A 21,409-nucleotide genomic window follows, 5' to 3' on the forward strand; every position below is an offset into this window, starting at 1 on the left:
CAGGATGATGCTGTTAATTTTACCGCCTTTCAGGGACCGGGAAAAATTCCATCTTGTGTCCACGTGCAGATATCCTGTCATCTGCAAAGAAGCCTCAGGCTTCTCAACCAGGGAAACCGAGGCTGGGCCAGGCTGGCTGCCCACGCCCAGCACGTGGCAGCGGCGCTCGGGCCGTGTGGCGCTGGGCCTTGTCCTCCTGCTGCAGTGCGGCCCCGCCCGACGCCCAAGACCCCGACCGCACTCACCTCGTAGGTTTTCACCATCCTCTTGGTCACGGCAAAGATGGGCTGGATGTTGCTTTCGGCCAGTTTGTGCGCCAGCTGGCCCACCGACGGGTAGTCCTGGGGAGGAGACGCCGGTCAGCCGGCCCGCGGCCACCACCGTCCCCTCCCGCCCGCGGAAGCACCTGCCCAGGGCCCAGAGGGCGCCGCCGCGGCTCAGCCCCGGCCCCTCCTTGCGTGGCTGGTGGCGCCTCTGCTGAGGAAGGTGCACAGATGCGCGAATGGCAGGACCCCAGGGGGACCAGTGGGACCGAGGTGCACTGAGAAGGTGCTGGACACTAAGTGCTCCCTGACCGACGCACTGACAGGGAAGTCGAGTGGCGCAGCCGTGCCCAACGGTCGCGGTCGGCAGCTGCGAGGGCGGCATTGGGAGGGGTCTGTGCTGGGGCGCGGGGGCGATGCCACGACACCCCCACGCGGCACCTGCTCTCCTCACCGCAGGGCCCTGGGTTCCCGCAGAGGCGCCTGCAGGGGAGGCGGCTCCCCTCCCGCCCCGTCATGCCCGAGTGCTTGGCCCCCGCCCGCGCCTGCAGGTGGAGGACCCCGAGCCGTCCCTCTCTAAAGTCCTTTGCAGCCCCCAGAGCCTGGGATTTCAGGACTTGTCGGCGCAGTGTCACAGCCGGCAAGGACATCCCCGGGAAAGATGGTGGCCCTGAGGCCAAGCCAGAGGGTTCCCGCCCTCTCCAGCCTCATTTCCTCAACGACCCCACCCCTGCCCGGGCACTGGAGGGTGGGGGGCCGTGTGGGAGGGACGGGGCCGGGGCCGAGCTGCAGCCTGGGGCGGTCGCCGCGCCCGACTCCACAGGCCCAGAGCTGGCAGTGCCGCCACCGGCCAGGCCCGCAGCAGGGCGGCGACGCAGGGCCCTGGCGCACGAGGGTGAGGCTGGGGCTCGGCCTGGACCTCCCACCGCCTCCCCCGGCCTGAGGCTGGTCCTGAGAGACCCAACTCTGCCTCTAGGGGCTTCTGGAAATTTCTTCAAGGACTTGCTATTTAGGTTGGAAGGAGGCGCCTGGCTCTGACGAGGTGGTGACCCTGCCCTCATCACCCCCATGAATGGCCAGTGGCCACAGGGCCTTCCACCCGCTGAGGGTGTCGCTCAGCCCCTCGTCCTGCCAGGCAGCACCGCGGGGGACGCCGGGGAGGGGCCGCGCTCACAAATTCGTTGCTGCTTTTGTACATGTTGTCCTCCAGGTGACAGAGGCCGTCGTTGGGGGTCAGGATGGCACCGAGCTTCCCGTCACCCGCAAAGTGGAAGCCGTCATCCGTGGCAAACACCAGCAGCCGCGTGACATTGCGCCAGCCGATTTCCTCCTGAGGAGAAAATGTGAGGAGGGGAGGGGTCACCTGCCTCGGTTTCCCCACTGTGTCCTCGCACGGCTGGGAGGAGAGGAGGCAGAGGCCGCGGGCGGCCCGAGGCTGGCGGAGACGGTGGGAAAGTGGACCCAGCCCGGGCCAGCCTGTCCTCGAGGTCCCGTGTCCAGCCGGACGCCAGCGCCCAGGAGCGGCCTGAGGAGCGTCTGCCGCGACAGCCGCTTCCCAGACGCCGTGAGCGGGCAGCGAGGACACTGGAAACGCACGCGCACGGCTGGGCAGGGCCGCGGCCTCCGCAGCACCAGCGTCCGGCCGGGGGGTGAATCCCAGGAGGTGGCGCCCAGGCAGGAACGAAGCCCGTGTGACAGTGTCCCCCACCCGGTGCCGACGGCGCCGTGTGAGAGAAACAAGAACCTGGGACCGCGGCGGGGAGCTGAGGTTGCCACCGACGGCCCCTTGAACGCGTTTGGGGGCAACCCGTGTCTTAGACTGTGACCTCACACGCGTGTGCACAGTGCACGACTGCGTGGTGACCCAGCATGGCCAGGGCCCGCAGGGGAAGGTGAGGACCGTGCGTGGCCTGGATCACGGGCCCACGCGATGGTGACGGTTCTGTTGTGAGCACCGTCCACGGACACAGTGGGCGGGACATGGGTGGGGGGACCCGCCGGGACCAGGGCTGCTGCCCGCGTGTGTTCAGGCTTCAGAAGGCGTGTCTGGGTCACCAGCGTGTTCACAGCTGGCACTGGAAGTGCGGCCATCTCCAGGCCCCGCCGCCATCCTCCCTCCCCCCTCGCTCTCCCGCCTGGGACGCTGGGAGGTGACCTGGGTGGGGGCTGCTGTCCCCAGGCCCAGGCTGGTGGTGGTGTCCCGGGCGGGGCGCAGGCCCTCGGCTCCAGTCCCTAAGGTGGTCCCTACTCGACGCAGGCTCCAAGTCAGGGAAGTCGGGGACCCGCGCAGGGCGTGGCCTTACTGGGCAGGCGGCGACCTGCATCATGGCGTCCAGCCCGCCCTCGGGGGCGTCCAGGTTTCCAGAGATCAGCTGCTTCCCGACCTCGGCCTGGAACTGGTCGGCGTTGCTGGTCAGCTTCAGCACGTGCCTGAAGGCAAAGGGGGCCTGGCACTCCTTCTCCTTGTTGGGGCACGGGTTCCTCAGCTTCTCAGGGTGCGTGTTGACAAAGGGCAGCACTGTCTTGTCCACGAAGGACCCGAAGCCTGAGGGACACACAGACGAGGCTGGGGACGTGGCAGGCTGGCCTCAAGGGGCATGAGGGCCGAGCCTCAGTTTCACCATCTCGTACCAGGGCAGGGGAGAAAGCTGGATGGCACATGTGAGAGTGTGTGTGTGTTGTGCAAGCACACGCATGCATGTGTGCAGCCATGTATGTGAACCAGAGTGTGCAATCATGTACATGTGTGAGCACAGGTGTGCATGTGAGTACATCTGTGTGCATATATGATTTTATACACATGAGCATGATTGTGTGCATGTGTGTGATCATATACGTGTTGAATGAGCATGTGCATGTATGTTTCTGTGTGCATGTGGGTATGTTCAGGTGTGGATATACCTGATCCACATGTGTGACTAGGTATGTGTTTGGGCATGTGAGCATGTGCATGTGCATGTGTACATGTGTAAGCACAAGTGTGTGTTCATGCATGCACGGTAGTATGTCTGCATTTGCACATGCGTGGTCTCATACATGGGACATGACTGTGTGAGCATGTGCTTGCACACACGTGTGGCCAGTATGTATGTGGGCATGTACAGTGTGAGCACAAGTGTGTGTTCATGCATGCACGGTAGTGTGTCTGCATATGCACATGCATGGTCTCATACATGGGACATGACTGTGTGAACATGTGCTTGCACACATGTGTGGCCACGTATGTGTGTGGGCATGTACAGTGTGAGCACAAGTGTGTGTTCACGCATGCATGGTAGTATGTCTGCATTTCACACGCATGATCTCATACATGGGACATGACTGTGTGAGCATGTGCATGCACACACGTGTGGCCACGTATGTATGTGGGCATGTATAGTGTGAGCACAAGTGTGTGTTCACACATGCATGGTAGTGTGTCTGCATTTGCACATGCATGGTCTCATACATGGGACATGACTGTGTGAGCATGTGCATGCACACACGTGTGACCAGGTATGTATGTGGGCATGTACAGTGTGAGCACAAGTGTGTGCACATGTGAGCGAGGGCGTGAGCAGCAGAGTGAGCGTGCATTCACGTGCTTGAGTGTGCGTTGTGCGTCCTGCATATGGAGAAGGCGGCAGAGTGCTGTTCTGGGGGGCGGCACTGGGTGGGGTGGGAGGTTCCCTGGTCCCCTACGCGTGTGCGCCGAGACCTGCACTTTGCACCGAGTCAGTGCGTGTGGAGCGCTGAGACGCTCGGCCCGGCGGAGTTCGCTGTGCCTGTGACGTCAGTGCTGTGATTACCGTGTGGTCTGCATGCTTTTGGCTTCTTTAATGCTTAATAATCAGCACTGTGAGACGGTTGTCTTTTAAACACACCCAAAACCAAATAAAAGCAGGGGAAGAGCAAGTGGGGGCCGGACGGTGTCTGTGGGTCTCGGGGAGCCAGTGGCTGGATGTGGCCCTGGCGGGGACACGGGCCCCCTGCAGCCCTGTGGACACCCCGGGACAGAGGCTGTGGGGGGAGCCCCAGCGCCTGGCCCCTGGGGACCTGGCCCTGGAGGTGTGTGGGGGCGGGGGCAGCCCGGGGAGCGGGGAAGGACGGAGCCAGGGCCTGCAGCGGCCGCGGGCCTCACCGATGCGGCCGGACTCGGTGATCTCGTTGAGGGCCCGGAGCAGGTCGCCGCCCAGCTTCTTGACGTTGATGAGGTCGTCGAGCATGGAGTAGGAGAGGTCCATCAGGTAGTACAGGTCGATGGGGTAGCCCTTGGCCCGCCGGAAGGTCACGTTGAACGCGGCCGCCTGACCTGCCGCGGGGACGCCGGAGTGAGGCCCAGGCCGCGTGCTGATGCCCCCTCCGGCAGCCCAGACCCCGCAGACCCCGCGCCCCGCGCCTGGCAGGAGGCGAGACTCAGACACAGGACGCCCGGGTGGACGTGACCGTCAGCGAAAGGACACACAGTCCCCAAACGGTCGTGTGCCGTGCAGCGACGTTGGGTCCAGGAAGGGCCACACGTGCCACGGTGGCCCCCTGAGGTTTCAATGCCGTGTCTCGCTGGCCTTCCCCGTGTCGGATGTGGCCAGGAGCCCGGGTGCCTGCCAGCGTGCCGCAGGGGCCCGCAGTGCCCGGTGCCGTCACTGCCGGCAGGCGCAGCCCAGGGGCGCCGGGCGCACCGCACAGCCCAGGCGCACAGCTACGCCGTCGAGGCTCGCGTGGGGCACCCGTGACGCTTGTGTAGGGGGAGACCCCACGTCCCCGTCCTAAGTGACAGGACTACACAAGAGCGTCCACCTGTTGTGGCCTGAGTGCTTGTGTCCCCAAAGTTCATATGCTGAAAGCCTCACCCCCAAGGTGACGGTGTTAGGAGGTGGGGACACCAGGGCCGGCATAGGTCCCCTGCCGCCCCCGGGCTCCCGGCCCCTGCGCACAGCTGGCCCCAGGACCTCCTCCCTGCTGCTGGCCCTCGCCCGACTGTCCCCGGGCCCACCTTGCCCCGGGGCCGACTCAGTGGGCCTCTGCCCGGGCTGCTCCCAAGGGCGGGACTCCTCGGCCAAACACCGCGGCCGCCGTCCAAGGCCACCCCTCCCTGGGTGCTGCCCGTGGCCTCCTCCCGCTCGCAACGCTCAGGGACGGCCGCCTGTTCCCTCACGGCCTCGCCGTGGCCTGGGCACCAGCCAGTCAGCGTGGAGCCACCCACCCCGGGCCTTCTGCTCCGTCCACCGCTCCCCCACAGGCCTCTCCCGGGAGGGCGCTTCTCGGAGCACGGACAGGGACTGCGTTCTGAAACACGGCTCTCTGGTCGGGTCAGTTTGGTGATGCAGGTTTAAACAGTCACCCAGGTCTCTCAGCTGCAGGACTTATCAGAGCCTTTACTCTGCTAAGAGGACCACGGCCTTCTGAGAGGGGGATAGAATAGTGTTTCCAAATGGCCTGCTCTCCCTTTTAAGGCACAGAACGCAGGGCTATGAGGGAGCCCAGACACCCAGCTGCAGACAGTGGGGTTGGGGACAATCCGCCTGGGCACGGAGAGGAAGGCCGTGGGGGCTCAGACTCTGGCCCTGAGTGCCCGGCAGTCCTTGGGCCTCCCTGGCCACCTTGCCGTCCAGCCTGGACACTCGCCCAAAGCAGGGCCCTGGAATACCCCACGCAGTGTGCCCGGCTCACCCCGCCGAGGCCCAGCCTACCTGGCCGCAGGTAGAGCGTCACTTGTTGTGGGGACAGCTGCTTCCGGCCCCCCACCCCGTCCTCCAGGGTCTCAGCCAGGCTCCTGGGGTCCATGATGTCATCGGCCGCGCAGCCCAGCCTGAGCAGCTGCTCCCGGGTGTCGCAGCGGATGGAGTCGGGGTCCCCCGGCCCTGTGAAGTTCTGGGGGAGGAGTGTCGGGGGTCAGGATGAGGGCAGAGAAACGTGGGGGCCACGTTGCGGGGGCTGCAGGAGGCCGGCTGACCCTCGGGGTCCCCCTCCTCCTCTGCACCCGGAACTGGGGACAGAGTCCCTGTAGGGCTGGGGGAGTCGGAAGCTGCCAGCGAAGACCCCCGGCCTCCTGCAGCCCCTCCCTGCAGGCTCCCAGGCGGCACCCACCCGCTGCCTCCAGCGGCAACGAGGACTCAGGGGCCACCGCTCCAGCCCAAGGCTGACCGCGAGGGACAGCCGCGGACGGCCCAGAGCTGGAGTGTCCACGTCATCTGGTAGCTGGCCCAGGGCTTCGAGCCCCCATCAGCAGAACCTCTGTCCCCAGGGAACAGGTGTCCCCTCTCAGCCAGGGCGGCCGTCCCAAGGCACCGGGACCCTGGCCAGGCTGTGGGCCCAGCCCCTCACGGTTCACAGGGAAACGGAAGCAGCAGGGGAGGGTCTGGGTCCAGGGCTCTTTCCTCTTGATACTTTGTCCCCCAAAGGCCTCTGGGTTCGGAAAGTGTGAAAAGGTGCCTGGGTGTCCCTGCCACCTGCACCAAGGGAGACAGATTGGTGGCCCCAGCAGCAGGTGGAGCGGGGTCTGGGTGTGCTGTTTACGCTGCGTTGGCTTTTGGAGTCGTGTCGCTGTTTTAGGTACTCAAGACATAGAAGCACGTGAGCAAGAACGCAGAGAAAAGCAAGCCTAGAATGGGTCTGCGGGAGCCCTCAGTAGGGGGAGGCGGGGGTCCAGGAGAGCCCCCGGCAGGGGGAGGTGGGGGTCCGGGGGAGCCCTCGGTAGGGGGAGGTGGGGGTCCAGGGGAGCCCCCGGCAGGGGGAGGCGGGGGTCCGGGGGAGCCCCCTGCAGGGGGAGGTGGGCTGCCCCAGGACGCTGTGGGCTTAGGGCCCGGGAATTCACCCTGAGCCCCGGCTGTCTGGGGCTGTGGCCTTTCTGTCCCTGCGGTGTTGAGTGGATCACGAACCGCAACTGAGGGCGAGAGGAGCTGAAGCCCCAGAGCGGAAACTTCTCTGCAGTTTCTCCACACCCTGAAGCTGGACTGTCCCCTCCCCGGGCACTGGGTGCTGCTCAGAGCACCCTGGGCCAGCTGCTGCCCCCCTTCCGGAAGCCTCTCTCGTGGGGTGTCTGGCCAGGGCCCCCGCACAGCCCACCCTGCCTGGGCCACTGCCTCGGGGCACAGGTGGCCTCTGGGCCGGGTCCATCTGTCCTGGTCTCAGACCAGCCTGGCGGCCTCTGGGCCACCCCTGCCCCCAGGAGAAAAGGGAGCCGGGGACCTCAGGGTGCCCCTGGCTTCAGTGGCAGGAAGGGGCCCCGCCCCGGACGCTTACCAGCTTCTGGCACCAGGCGCAGCCGGGCCCCGACTCCACGCAGTCCCGGCAGGTGCTGACCTTGTACTTGGTGCACTCCTCGGCAAGGACTGGGGGCGAGATCGGCGGGTGAGTGGGCGCTGCCCGCCTTGGGCCGCCCCTCGGGGGTGAGTGGGGGAGCAGGAGGGTCGGGGAGGCCCAGGAAGGGGGAGGCGGCCTCCAGGAGGGGGTTCCGCGTCAGCCCCAGCGGCAGAGCCCTCCCCACCCCCGACCGCCTGGAACCTGCTCCCAGCCACCCGGGAACTTCCATCCAGGGGGACACGAGGGCGGGCCCTGTTCTCCCCAAGAGATGTGCGTGGGGTCACCTGGCAGGACTCACCGGACCCAAGGCAGAGCAGCCCCACCAGGGTGAGCAGCGGGTGGCACCGGCCCAGCATGTCCTGCGGAGGGAGGGGTCTCAGGGACAGGCCTCGGGCCCAGCGTCTGGGCTGACCGCCCGCGAGCCCCTCCTGGCTGGCTGGGACTCAGAGCTGGGTCCAGTCCCTCCAGTGCCGTGGGGCTGAGGCCCAATCGGGGCCGACACCGTCGGCCACCGCGAGTCCCTGCCCTGGGCCCAGCCACCAGCAGAGAGAGTGGCACACACATGTACAAATGTGCACGTACATAAACACATGTACACACATGCACACACCACATGTGCACACACACCAACACATGACACCACACATACACACACACCATACACCCCACACCCCACACTCACACACTGCACACATGCACACAACCCACACCACACACATACACACACCACACACATCACACATACATACCACACAGTGCACCCGCCACACACATCACATACCACATGCACACACCATATGCATACACACCACACACATGCACACACCACACGTGCACACACATGCACACACCACATACCACACATATGCACATACCACACACACTACACACCACATGCACACACCACACATCAGACACCACATACCACATACATGTATACACATCACACATACACACCACACATACACACCACACAGCACACACCCCATGCACACACCACATGCACACATGCACACATCACACACACCACACACAAACACCACACACACACCACATATACCACATACACCACACATACCACACCACACACATGCATACACATCACAGACACCACACACGTGCACACCCCCCCACACACCACACATGCATACACATCACACATACACACCACACCACACATATGCACACACCACACACACCACACACACACATGTGGTCTGTACACTCCGCCTTTGTGCGCCCGTGTCCTTGTGAACGGCGCCTGCGCTCGGAGCAGGGATCACGCGGCCATCTCTGGTCCCTCGGGGGCAGTGGCAGAAGCGGGGCCAGGAAGAGAAACAAGCCCGACCGGTGCCCAGGTGCTAGGCGGGGCGGGCCGGGCCATACGGGGTCACCTGACCTGCCCGAGGCCCCAGCGGCCGGGGGGGACCTGCCGCTTTGTTCCCAGATCCACCCCCACCCTGTGCTTAGAACCCGGCTGTCGATGGCAGTGGAGGCGGCCCTGACCTCCCCCAGCCAAAGCGACTGAGGCAGGCGGGCCTGGTGCTGGGGCGGCAGCACCTTCCCACCCGCCCCCCTGGCGCCAGGAGCCGTGGGGCTCCACCTCCGCCTCGCCCTCCCGCCTCCCTCCCTGCCCTGGAGGCGCCCAGAGCAGCCAGGGGTCAGCTCCTGCGGGGGCCTCGGGGTGTGCTCTGTGCCGTGGGACCCTGGGTCTGAGTCCCCAGGGCCTGAGAACTTGGTGTCTGACACCAGGAAGGCTGGGAGAAGGCGCGTCCCCAGGAGGCAGCGGCAGGAAGTGACAGTCCTCTTACCCCAGGGCTGTTAACAGAAACAAAGATCAGAGCCTCCCTGGGCAAATGCCAGCTCCTCTAGACGCCGCCTGCCCCCACGCTGCCCTGACCTGGGGGCCCAAGGCTGAGGGAGGACCCGTGGCAGACCCAGCGGACGGTGCTTGCTCCTGTGCTGCGGCCCGAGGGCGCGGGGGCAGCTGGCCTGTGCAGTACCTGCGCTCAGGGGCTCTGAGCCAGAGGGATGTCAGCCAGGGGCTCCCACGGGGGTCCCGCAGCTTGGAGGCCCCAACCAGCCCCAAGTTCCTGCCTTTTTGGAGGCAACCTTGTTCCCTGGTACCCAGCAGCACTATAACCAGAGCCCAGAAATGTCAAAACGGAACCCACAGTCCTTCCACTTCCAGGGTCAAAAGCAGAACTCGCACCCTGATGTGGCTCCCTGGGTCACAGCAGTGGGCTGGGGAGGCTGTTTCAGTTCACTCTGCGCCTGCCCTGTCCGGCCACACACTGGGTTCCCCCGCCCCCCAAAACACAGCAACCAGCATGCAAACGCCCTGGAGCCTTGAATGGGGAAACTGAGGCCCCGGGAGCAGCAGGATGTGGACCTGGGCACCCAATCACACCTGTGCACACACAGCCCCACCCCAAGGGGGGAGCGCCCCTCAGTCACAGCAGGCCTGACCCGCAGACCACAATGACCCGAGCCTGACCACAGGAAGTGGGCAGGGCTGGGTGGGGGCCACCTCCCCCCCAAGTGTTGCACTGTGGGTGGCAGCCCTGGGAGGCTCGGAGCTGGGGGGCTGCTGAGGAGAGTTGAGACCACACCGCAGCCCCGGATGCCCACACTGAGCCCTGACAGATGGCAGCTCCGTGAGCGTGGGGGCAGATGGGCGAAGAGCCAGCCTGCCCGGTGAGGCGGAGGGGGTGCCTGGAGCCTGAGCCCTCCTCTCTGCGTGGGAGAGTGGGGCGCAGCAGCCAGGACGGGCCCTCAGAGGCCTGAAACCCTCCGGGCCTCTCTGCCTCGGTTTCCTCCCTGTGACTGGAGGCGGGGACGGGCTTGGATACGGCATGATGCAGAGGGCACGGGGCGCCCGGCACACACAGGCCCTCAGCTCGGCAGGGCAGCGGGTGCTCGGGGAGGCGCCCCAGGGCAGAACCAGCAGGAAGGGCTGGGCAAGGAGGCAGGAGGAGCCCGGCCGGGAGGTGGCAGCCGGCGACGGCCCTCCCTGCAGCCCTGCCACCGAGGTGTGCGGCCCCCTCCTCCGGCCCCTGGGCTTCTGCAGGGGTTTTCTGGGCCTCAGGGTGGGTCCCCTGACCAAGACGAAGGTGCACAACCCAAGCCGAGACCCAGACGGATTAGAACTTTGCGTCAGAGCCACTGTTGACCTGGGCCCCGGCCGGCAGGGAGCACTGGCACAACCCCAGCACGGCGGCAGGAAGAGGTGCCTGTCCCCAAGTCCCCTGCACTGCGAGCTGGGTCTTCCTTCCTAGAGAGCCCCTCGGGGCCGCCCCCGCCCCCGGCACCAAATGGACACAGCTAACAAGGACCCTACCTCACGGTGAGCAAAGCTCTCGGCACCGGGGTTCTGAGACAGGAAAGTGGCACCAGAAGAAAAGTCGACTAGAGAGTCACAGGCACGGCCAGGTGAGAAACAGACCATAGGCAAAAGACAGAAGAATGGGCCAGGTGTGGTGGCACCTGTGGTCCCAGCGCTTTGGGAAGCTGAGGCAGGAGGGTGGCTGGAGCCCAGGAGTTAGAGGCTGCAGTGGGCCGTGATCACACCACTGCAGTCCAGCCAGGGCAACAGAGCGAGACCCTGTCTCTAAACAAAAGGAAACATTAAGAAAGAAAGATGTCCCTCAGCAAGACGCAGGGGGAGGGCCAAGCCTGAGCGGCAAACCCCAGGCCCAGGCTGCTGGAGAAACCCAGGCCCCAGGACCAACCGCAGCTTTGCCCCAGAGTTGCCCCACTGCGCTGCCTCAGAGGGGACACCGGCCTCAGCGTGACAAGGAAGGTGCCCGCGGGGACGGGGCCGGTGTCCCTTCCGGGACTGGAGTGCTCTGGGACAATTGAGAAGTAGCATGTGCCTCTTCAAACCCGGAGCCAGGCGGCAGCACGGAGTCGTTTCTGCTCTGTAGAAACACAGCGAAGAACCACGGAACCTCCGTGGCCGAGCACTGTTCCCGGGTCACAAGGTTCCAGGCAGATCCAGGGGACAGAAAGGGCCAGACCGGATGGGGACGAAAAGGAGCAGGAGAAGGAGGAAGACCCAACCTCCATCTTCTCTGAGCTGCCCGCGTGCAGATGTGGATTTTTCCAAGTGTGTGTGAGACGTGGCCACACATTCGTTTCACTGTCAGTGAAGCCCGACGGCAGCAAGTCGAAAGGCCACAGTTTCCAACAAAATGGGATAAAAGGAGACACCCCCCCCATTAATTAGAAAATGTCAAACACTCTGCCAGATACCTCCTAAGTCAAAGGGGAAATCGAGTCCTGTTTACAGGCACCTAGAAAGGAGATGACACCTTCTCTGCCCGATGCCAGGCGAATCCTGTCCCCGACGGAGACCCAAAGCCTGAGGTCCCAGACGCTCTTGCCGAGGACACAAAGGAAGGACAGTAAATGTGCAGGGACTTAGTTTTAGGAAATAAACAATAAGGGAAATAGAAGAACATGAATCTCAGAGTAAGGAAACCTCGGCATAAAAACTAAGGAAGAAAATACCAAGAAGGTAGACTCTCAAAATGACAAACTGTACGTAATGAACTGCATGGAGGAAATATTTAATATCTCTCTAGTGCGAAAGGTGAGTCGTAATTGTCACCTTTAAAGAGACCGTAGAAATTAGTAACAAAAAGGCTGGGAGCTGTGAACAGATACTTCGCAGAAGAAGAAATGTAACCGGTTAATAAAGGTGTGAAAAAGTCACCGTTGCTAATAGCCAGGGATGCCAACCAAGAGGTCTAGGTTTCCTGTGTAGCTATCAAATCAGGAAAGGTTTTTAACACAATGATGCCGTCCCTGTGGAATCCTACACGGCAACGCGTGTGAGCAACTGCTCCGGGCCACTCAATTTCACGCTAGGAAGTGACTATATGGGAACAAAGTTAAAATAAATGTGCCAAAATATCCATGTTTCTCTGGGTGTTTGTTTTCCAAACTTTCCACAATCAGCGCATGTAACATGATGGCATTTTAAAAACTCTGAATTCCGTGGGGGCTGATGACTTTCCCTGAAACGGCTCCTGCAGCTTCCCAGGGCCATCTGTGTTCCGCTGCCGACATTCCTGAGGACGGTCCCCCGGGGCAGTGGGGACAGCTGAGCCCGACCTCAGGGGCTCCCTGCTGGGCACCTGCCGCCCATCACTCACTGGCCCACTCGTCCGCCCGTCTGAGGACAAGTCCGCGCCTCTCCTCTGGCCTGGCGCGGGCGTCTGTGGCTCTCTGGGATTCCTGGGCTCTGACTCGTGCTGGCGCCTGCAGCACCTCCACCCCCACCCCACCCCCACTGAGTCTCCGTCACACTCGGGCACCTCGACCACCGCAGGCACCAACGCACAGCCACGCTCGACACCACTGAAAAGTCACCTGGGTAGGACGCTGTGCCCGTGGGGCTGACCCTCCCCAAACCCTCAGCCTCTGGGGCGCTGGGAGAGAGTGTGTGTGCCGGTGCTCAGCAGCACCCGGGGGTCGCCCTGCCGAGGGCAGCACCGGGCTGGCCTGGTCTCCCGAGGCCCCGCCCAGGCAGGAGCCCTGGCGTGGTGAGGTCCTGCCTGTCCAGGAGGGGCTTCAGCCCCTGACCTTAGCTCCTCAGCCAGCCAGGGAACTCGTGGCCCACTTCCGGCTGCAGCCCGGTGCAAACCCCAGATGACCTGTCCCGGAAGCTTCCATGCAGCAGAACCCTGCCAGTTGGGCATAGAGGTCTCCGCATCTCAGACTGGCCAGATCTGAGCATCCAAGAGGCCCAACCCCCGTCACGACCCCCATATCTCAGGCAATGAGACTTGGGGCCGTGACAGCCCTGACCACTCGTGGCGGAGGGCAGCGGCTGTGGAAGGCTGGCCTGGCCCCCCAAGCCTCGCCTCTTGGGGGCCCCGCTCTCCACCAAGAGGGCGCTCCCTCACAGTGAGTGTCTGGACACCAGCTGCCCTGTCCCAGGACTCTGGCCCTGCCAGCAGCCTGCCCCGCCGCAGGAGAAGGCCCCCGAGAAAGGGGCTGGAGGGGTGCCGTCCTGCCCGCATCTGCTGCCCCTGCCCCTGCCCCTGCCCGGGCTCTGAGTGGTCCGGCTGGTGGCTGGAGGGGCTGCACGCACACTCCTGAGCACGGCACAGCCCACGCGTCCAGGCACGGCCTGGTCCCCAGAGGCCACGGGCGGGACCCGACAGCTGGCGTCCTGGAGTGAGACGGCCAACTCTGTGCTCCTGTTTTAGGCCCAGTTTGTGCCAAGGAAGACGGAGAGGGATCACAGCTCACACGCGACCCGGCCTGCCCGGTGGGTGTCACCTACATCACCCGAGATTGCCCAGCGCCCCGGTGGAGAGCACCCTGGTTGGAGCTCCCCAGCGCCTGGCCGGTAGCCGCTGGGTGAACGTGTGTTACTAACCCCTGGCATGCAGCGACCTCACCGGGGTCTGGAGCAAGCCGCGAGGGACGCGGCGTCAGGCGGGACCGTGGTTCATGACAGGTGTGCAGAAAGGAGGCCACATGGCACCTGGCTGTGGAGCAGGGGGACCCTGAGTCTCCCAGAGCTGCCACGGGCTCTGCGCTCCCTGTCCTCAGAGGCACACGGCCCTCGGCCCCTTGCTCCCTGCGGAGCCCGGCCTGGGCCCCAGAGGACGGAGTGGACGGAGTGGGAGCCCCAACCCCGCAGCTCCATCGGCGCAGCGTTTCCACCTGGTTCCACCTTTGCTCGCAGCAGCGGCTGAGTTTGCACAAGCGCCCAGCCCCCGCCCCGTTTCACAGCTGGGGAGACCGAGTCTGCTCACCTCACACCCTTCCAGATAGGCCAGACAGGCCCCTCCCAGCCCCGGCCCGCGGCGGCCCTGCGCAGGACTTCCTGCTGGTCACTGCGCTGTCCCAGGGCTTCTGCCCCCATGAAGTCTCCAGGGATGGCTGGATCACCCGGTGCCACTGCGCGCCGGGCACGTCGCGTTGACGCCACCTCGAGGCAGGGATCCCACCCAGGTTTCAGCTGAGAGGTGCCAGGCTGCCCAGGCAGCGTCTGGACAGGGTGCCGGCCGCGGCCAGGAGGCCTGGGCCCCTCGGGAAAGGCCGATCCACTGCCCCGGCCGGCTGGGTCCCCTCTCCTCGCGCTTGCCCTGCCGACCCCTGGTGTGTGCACAAGCTGCTAGGACAGAAGCAGAGCCGAGCCCAACCTCCCCAAACCCCGGGGCCAGCCCCGGTCCCCACCCCACCGAGGGCCACAGCCCCTAGAGACCACAGGGTCTGGGCAGGGTGGGGCGTCCGTCCCGTGGCCCTGCTCAGGATGTGGCACCTGGGGGTGGACCCAGGGTGGAGGAGTGGGCTCAGCCACGGCCATGCAGGGACCTCGGCAGCGACCTCTCCTGGGCAGAGGGACTCCCTCACTCGCGCCCAGAGTGCCACGGAGCATGCTGGGTGCCAGCCCGGTGCAGGGCCCAGGGATTCGGCAGTGAGCTGGGGGTGGGTGGGGTTCCGTGCTAAAATGTAAGGCGTCAGGTCTCTCACTACGAAGCAAGTGCTGGGGTGACATCAGATGGCCCAGAGCTCTAGCAGCTCATCTGTGACTTCCCCAGAATCTGGCATCAGCCCCCAAACCCACAGGCGTCAGGGGAAGGTGGGTGACAGCGTGTGTCCCTCTGCCCCACGGCACCCCAGCTGGTGCTCTCGAGCCATCTCCCTCTCTCGCCCCATCACCACTGCCCCTTCCTCCTGCCCCCCGGGGGTGTCCCAGGTGCCATCAGAGGACAGGGGCTCTGGGTGTCACCTCCCACCCTGGAGGGGGACAATAATGCAGGACCCAAGCCCGCATACCTGGGAGGACGTGGTTGGGTGTGAGGGTGCGGCAGTGCCAGGGGTGGGAGAAGTCGGGGGGCTGGCCCCGGGGTGCAGCATCCAGGGGGGCCCAGGATCCTGGGCGTGGCTCCAACCCCTCCCCCGAGAACTTGGGACAGGTTCCCCGGGAGCCTGTCATGGGGGCGGCCACCAGCTGAGCCCTCGACCCTCCGACCAGAGTCGCACAGCAACGCCTGAGCCCCAGGGTGTGACGCTCACCCCGCCTGCCTCGCCCATCGCCAGTCACAGGGCAGCGCGGGCACCACCAGGAAAGGGCACCACACACACACACACACACACACACGCCATACACACACACACCACACACACACACACACACACGCCATATACACACACACACACCACACATACACCACACACACACACACACACACCATATACACACCTCCCCACACCACATCATATACATATACCACACCATATACACACACACCACACATATACCACACATACATACACCACACACATACACCACACACACACCCCATATACACACCCCCCCACACCACACCATATACACACACCACACATACACCACACACCCATACCACACCATATACACACCACACATATACCACACATACACACAACACACATATACCACATACACACCACACACACACACCATATACACACACACCACACATACACCACACACACACCACACATACACCACACACACACCACATACACACACCACACATACACCACATACACACCACACACATACACCACACATGCACACATACCACACCATACACACACACACCATACACCACATACACATGCACACACCACAGACACCACACATGCAACACACACGACACACACACCACGTATGTACACCAGACACATACCACATACACACCACATACACATGTACACAGACATACACACATTATACCATACACACCATACCACACACACCATGCACACACCCCCCACATACCACATACACACCACACCACAGACATCACACACCACATACACACACCACACCCCACAAACACACCACACATACACACCACACATATCACACACACATACCACATACACACACCATACCCCACATACATACCACACACACCACACCACATACCACACCATGCACACACACACACACACACACCCCAACACCACACATACCATACACCACATACCACATACACACAACACACATGACAAACACACACCACACACACCACACACACCACATACACACATACCACACACACAAACCACACACCACACACACCATACACTACAAACACCATATACCACACCACATACCACATACACACATGACACACACACCACACATACCACATACACACACACCACATACACACACCCCACTATGTACATCAGACACATACCACACACATGCCACATACACACACACAGACATACACACATTATACCATACATAGCATACCACAACACCATGCACACACACACCACACACATCACACACCACGTACACACATCACATACACACACCACATGCCACATACACACCACACCACATATACCACACCACAGACATCACACACCACATACACACACCACACCCCACAAACACACCACACATACACACCACACATATCACACACACATACCACATACACACACCACACCCCACATACATACCACACACACATACCACACACCACACCATGCACACACACACACCACACACCACACATATGCACACACACGCACACACACAGTGTGGTCTGGAGACAAACACGGGCTGACGGTGGAGACGTGGGGGGACTAGCTCAGGCAGGACAAGACGGGCCCGTGGAGAAGCCCCGGGACCCTCCTGCGGGGCACAGCCGCACCAGGCCCCCTGCCCGCCTGGGGTCCCCTGAGCCCCCGGCCTCCTCCCGGCCTCGCGGGCTCGCAGCCCCCGGCCCCTGAGGCGCAGCCCGGCCTCTCCCGTGCGGGCCGACCCGGCTGCAGGAGCCGCCTGTGCCGTGGGGCTCTGCCCGCCGGTGCGGGCACTGTCCTCGCTGGGCCCCAGCTCTGGGGACCCTGGAGTGGACAGTGCCCAGAGCCCTTCCTGCTGGACACCCTGGGCCGGGGTCGTGGCCGGAGTCACGTGAGCTGCTTCCCCTGGGAAAGGCAGCGGCTACTCGCGGGGAAGAGCGAGGGCAGAGCCGCGCCCGTCTGCAAGGCTGCGGGGGCGCGGGGCCCCTGTGCACTCACCCACTCGCGCCCTGGGGCTCAGCACCGGGGTCCCGGGGGGCTGGGGGCTCCGCCGCTCTCCTCGGCGGGCTCTGGGCCACGGCTGGAAGACACGGGCGGAGACGCGGGCCCTGAGGCCTGGGCTTCCTGTTGTCACCAGCTCCTCCTCGGAGGAAGTGGAGCGGCAGGTGGTGGGTTGCGCCACTTGGGGCCCTTCGCCCCAGCCCCGCTCTGCGCCCACTCGCCCCCCACGCGGCGGGATGTCAGAGAACAGCCACCGGAGACCAGTGGGACATGCCATTCATCACTCGCGTGCATGGCCAGAAGCGCAACAGCATGGAACAACAGGCAATTCTTGGGGACATGAGCCAGCGGTGGCACCGAGGGACCCCCCACGTCGGGGAGGGGTGGGTGCCCCGGGGAGGGCCCGGCCTGCAGGGGACGCAGGGCACAGAGGCGTCCCAGAGAGGCCGATGTGGGAAGAAATGAATCCCTGGGCAGGAGGACGGAGCCGAGGGCTCAGCTCGGAGGACACAGACACGGGCCGCAGGCAGGACACCCGGATGCGACAACATCCACCTGAGCGCAGGAGCGCCAGGGAGGGCACACGGCAGACAGCGAGGACAAGACGCTCAAACGCGGGAGAAACGCCCCAGGTCTGAGGGGGAGGACCCGGGTGGAGAGGCCACCGCACCCCCGGGATGGGCAGACACGGTCCCCTAACTAGGTCCATCATGACGATATCGCAGAACATGACAGACAGCAAGAAAATACTACAGGTTCTGTGAGAGAGAGAGGAAGGGAGAGAGAAAAAGAATGTGTGTAGATTAAGAGATTTAAGACTCACGCCTGTAATCCCAGCACTCTGGGAGGCTGAGGCGGGAGGATCGCTTGAGGTCAGGAGTTCAAGACCAGCATGAGCAAGAGTGAGACCCTGTCTCTACCAAAAATAGAAAAATTAGCTGGGCATGGTGGCACACGCCTATAGTCCCAGCTACATGGGAGGCTGAGGTGGGAGGGGCACTTGAGCCCAGGAGTTCAAGGTTGCTGTGAGCTGTGATGATGCCACTGCACTCCAGCCTGGGCGACAGTGAGACTCTGTCTCAAACAAACAAAAGAGATTTAAGAGACATATGAGCCAATCACAATGCATGGACCATATTAAGAAATTATTATTATTTAAAAATTTTCTAGGTGTGCAAATGGTTTTGTGGTTATGGGAAAGAGCCCCCATCTTTTAGAGTTGCATATGGAAACATTTACAGATGACAGAATAATGTTTCACATTTGCTTCCAAATAACACGGGCGAGTTGGGTGGGGGCAGGGTGGGGAGATGTGCGGATGGAACAGGACAGGTGTTGGGGACAGGGAGGTTCATTCAACTAGTTCCTCTACTTTTGCAGATATATGAAATTTTCTGTACTAAAACTAAAACAAAACACCTAAAGAAAATGTAAAGTTTAACAGGTATGAAGCTTCCGTTTTGCAAGCTGAAAAGTTCCAGAGACGGACGGTGGCTACGGGTGCACAGCAGCGTGAATGTGCTTAGTTCCACCGAACGTACCCTTAAAATGGTAAATTTCATGTTACGTCTACTTTATCACAATTACAAAGAAAAACATATAAAAAGGCTCTATCAGACAAACTGTTAAAAGAGAATACCACTGAAGGCTGACAATAAAGGAATGCAAAATATGCATATTCTGTGCTAGAAAATACTGACAAATATATTGAACAATATCAAAAAGATGTGGCTCAAGGCAAAAAGCACTAAATGGATAAAGATGTGACTAATGAAAGCCGCAATCCTCAAAGTTGAGCCATCACAAACCTTTATGTACTGAACAAAATGGCTTCAAACCTGTGACACTAGGACTGACAAGGAGGTAAGTGATGGGCACAGCCACAGGCGGCAGCGGCCTCAGCATGCCGCTCTTGGAAATGGACAGACCAAATCGAAACGCAAGCTGGGCCGGTGGAGAACGGGAGGCCCACAGCCCCGCCTCTCCAACTATACAAAGTAACGTTAGAACACACGGGACAATCATAAGCAGGTCATTATTGGCCCACAAAGTTAATATCAACACATCCGAAAGCACAGACATCATAGGAGGCCAAATGCACAGGCACAAGATAATAACACTAGATAGTGACCAAAGCAGGGCATGAGGCGAAAAGCCCAGCACCTTGAAAACTGGAAACAACCATCGCGCGGAAGGAACAAATACACTGTAGCGCACAAACGGTACAGTGTAGCAGGTTCACGCAGTGGAGTAATAAGGGGGTTTAAGTGCTGATGGGGCCATACTATCCCACGGTTCATCTCAAAGCTGGGAGCTGGAGATTCTTCTCGAAAGCACACTGTGGGAGGACCGGCCTCTCCCCACCGTGACAACAACAGCCGCAGAGCCACACGCCCCCAGTTCAGGACAGTGGCTACCTCCAAGGACGGACGTGGCCACGGGTCTGGGAGATGGAGGCAGAGGGTTTCAGTTTTATCTTGCAAAGCTTTATTTGCTAAAAAGAAAGACGAGAAAGCTCTGGGCAAAGTGAGCAAAATGTTATGATTGGATACCGCGGCCGGTGGGGGCACAGTATGGGTGACAGCGCTGTTCACACTTCTCTGCATCCTTGAAATAGTCTATTTTGTAAAAAGGAAGCGGGAGGGAGTGGCTGCCGGTGAGTGGGAGGGTTTGGAGGGTGATGGAAAGTTCTGAAATTGGCTGTGGTGATGACTGCACAACTCTGTACATTTTGCCAAAAATCATCAAGTCGTATGCTAAGAAAGAGCATTGGCATGTAAATTACACCTCAATGACACTATCTAAAATGAAATGAAATGAAAAGTATTTAGAAGAAGAAAAGCGCAGTGGCTTCGGGGTCCAGCTAAGGTGGGGCGAGCGTGGTCCACTCGGCCTCTGTGGCTAAAACACCTCGGAGTGACACAGACAGACCCGACAGGGACACCCAGGCGTCAGGAAAGACCGCCATGCTCGCGAGTGTGCGTTTTCCCTTCTTCTGCATCTCCTGGCTTAGATCCAGCTAGCCTGGCCCTGGCACGGCACTGGGGCCTCACCAGAACCCTCCATCCCGAACCGGGGGGGCCCGATGGGGGAGGGAGCGCAGGAAACACGCTGCTCTGTTTCCTTCCTCCTGGTCTCGCCCAGAGGCAGATCCTGTCCTGAAGCTGCCCTCCCCCGGGTGGCAGCAGTGATTGCCAGAGAGACTTTGCCCCAACAGGAGACCCAGTCACAGGACACATGTGACAAGGCAAGGAGGCAAAAAGCCCCAGTTTAGAGCCAGAGGACCAGGAAAAGGGGCCCCTGGAAGCCAGAGAGTGGGGAGAACTCAGTAAGGAGGCAAAGGGGGTCCCAAAACGCCGTGTATGGGGGTCCAGACTCACCCCGGGCTGAGTGTGTGCGGAAATGACCCCAGAGAGCACATCAAAGGCTCTGAGAATCCAGCCGCGGGGTAGACCACTGCCAAGGTTGCAGACTGAACTCGAGGATGCGAGAGTTGGATCCCAACACTCCACAAAGACGAAAACTGAGCTCACACAGCAGCCACAGCCCACAGGAGGGGCTGGACCCCGGGCTGAACCACGCAGACAGACTGCGGCAAAAACAAAAGCATCAGTACCATCCAAAGGATTTGGTAGATCCAGACTCTTATTAAATAATGCCCCAGATGTCCAGGATACAACCCGGAAGTACTCAGAAATCAACAGAGAGGATTTTGAGAACTGGTAAGAGGAAAGACAACAGACGCCAACCTGAGTGGACCCAGAGGCTGGAGTGACCACAGTGTTTAAGTGACTGCTAGAAACAGGCTC

At 61.6% G+C, this 21,409-nt stretch overlaps 1 protein-coding gene across 2 annotated transcripts in view; it reads right to left on the reverse strand.

Moving 5' to 3' along the window:
* The window catches only part of ITGB2 (integrin subunit beta 2), a 43,316-nt gene that overhangs the window by 13,219 nt on the left and 8,688 nt on the right, over window positions 1–21,409 (reverse strand). Inside the window, exons 2-9 of one of the 2 annotated variants that reach the window (XM_045540828.1) lie at window positions 17,598–17,679; window positions 7,843–7,903; window positions 7,485–7,573; window positions 5,933–6,113; window positions 4,384–4,554; window positions 2,567–2,808; window positions 1,438–1,593; window positions 246–341 (exon numbers count right to left, since the gene is read on the reverse strand). In XM_045540828.1, the coding sequence (XP_045396784.1) occupies window positions 246–341; window positions 1,438–1,593; window positions 2,567–2,808; window positions 4,384–4,554; window positions 5,933–6,113; window positions 7,485–7,573; window positions 7,843–7,900 (993 nt within the window). In that variant the 5' untranslated portion in view covers window positions 7,901–7,903; window positions 17,598–17,679. The remainder of the gene's footprint in view (window positions 1–245; window positions 342–1,437; window positions 1,594–2,566; window positions 2,809–4,383; window positions 4,555–5,932; window positions 6,114–7,484; window positions 7,574–7,842; window positions 7,904–17,597; window positions 17,680–21,409) is intronic. The other variant, XM_045540829.1, reaches the window with a different exon arrangement.

Source organism: Lemur catta, chromosome 1, assembly GCF_020740605.2.
Source record: "Lemur catta isolate mLemCat1 chromosome 1, mLemCat1.pri, whole genome shotgun sequence".
Taxonomy (NCBI): Eukaryota; Metazoa; Chordata; class Mammalia; order Primates; family Lemuridae; genus Lemur; species Lemur catta.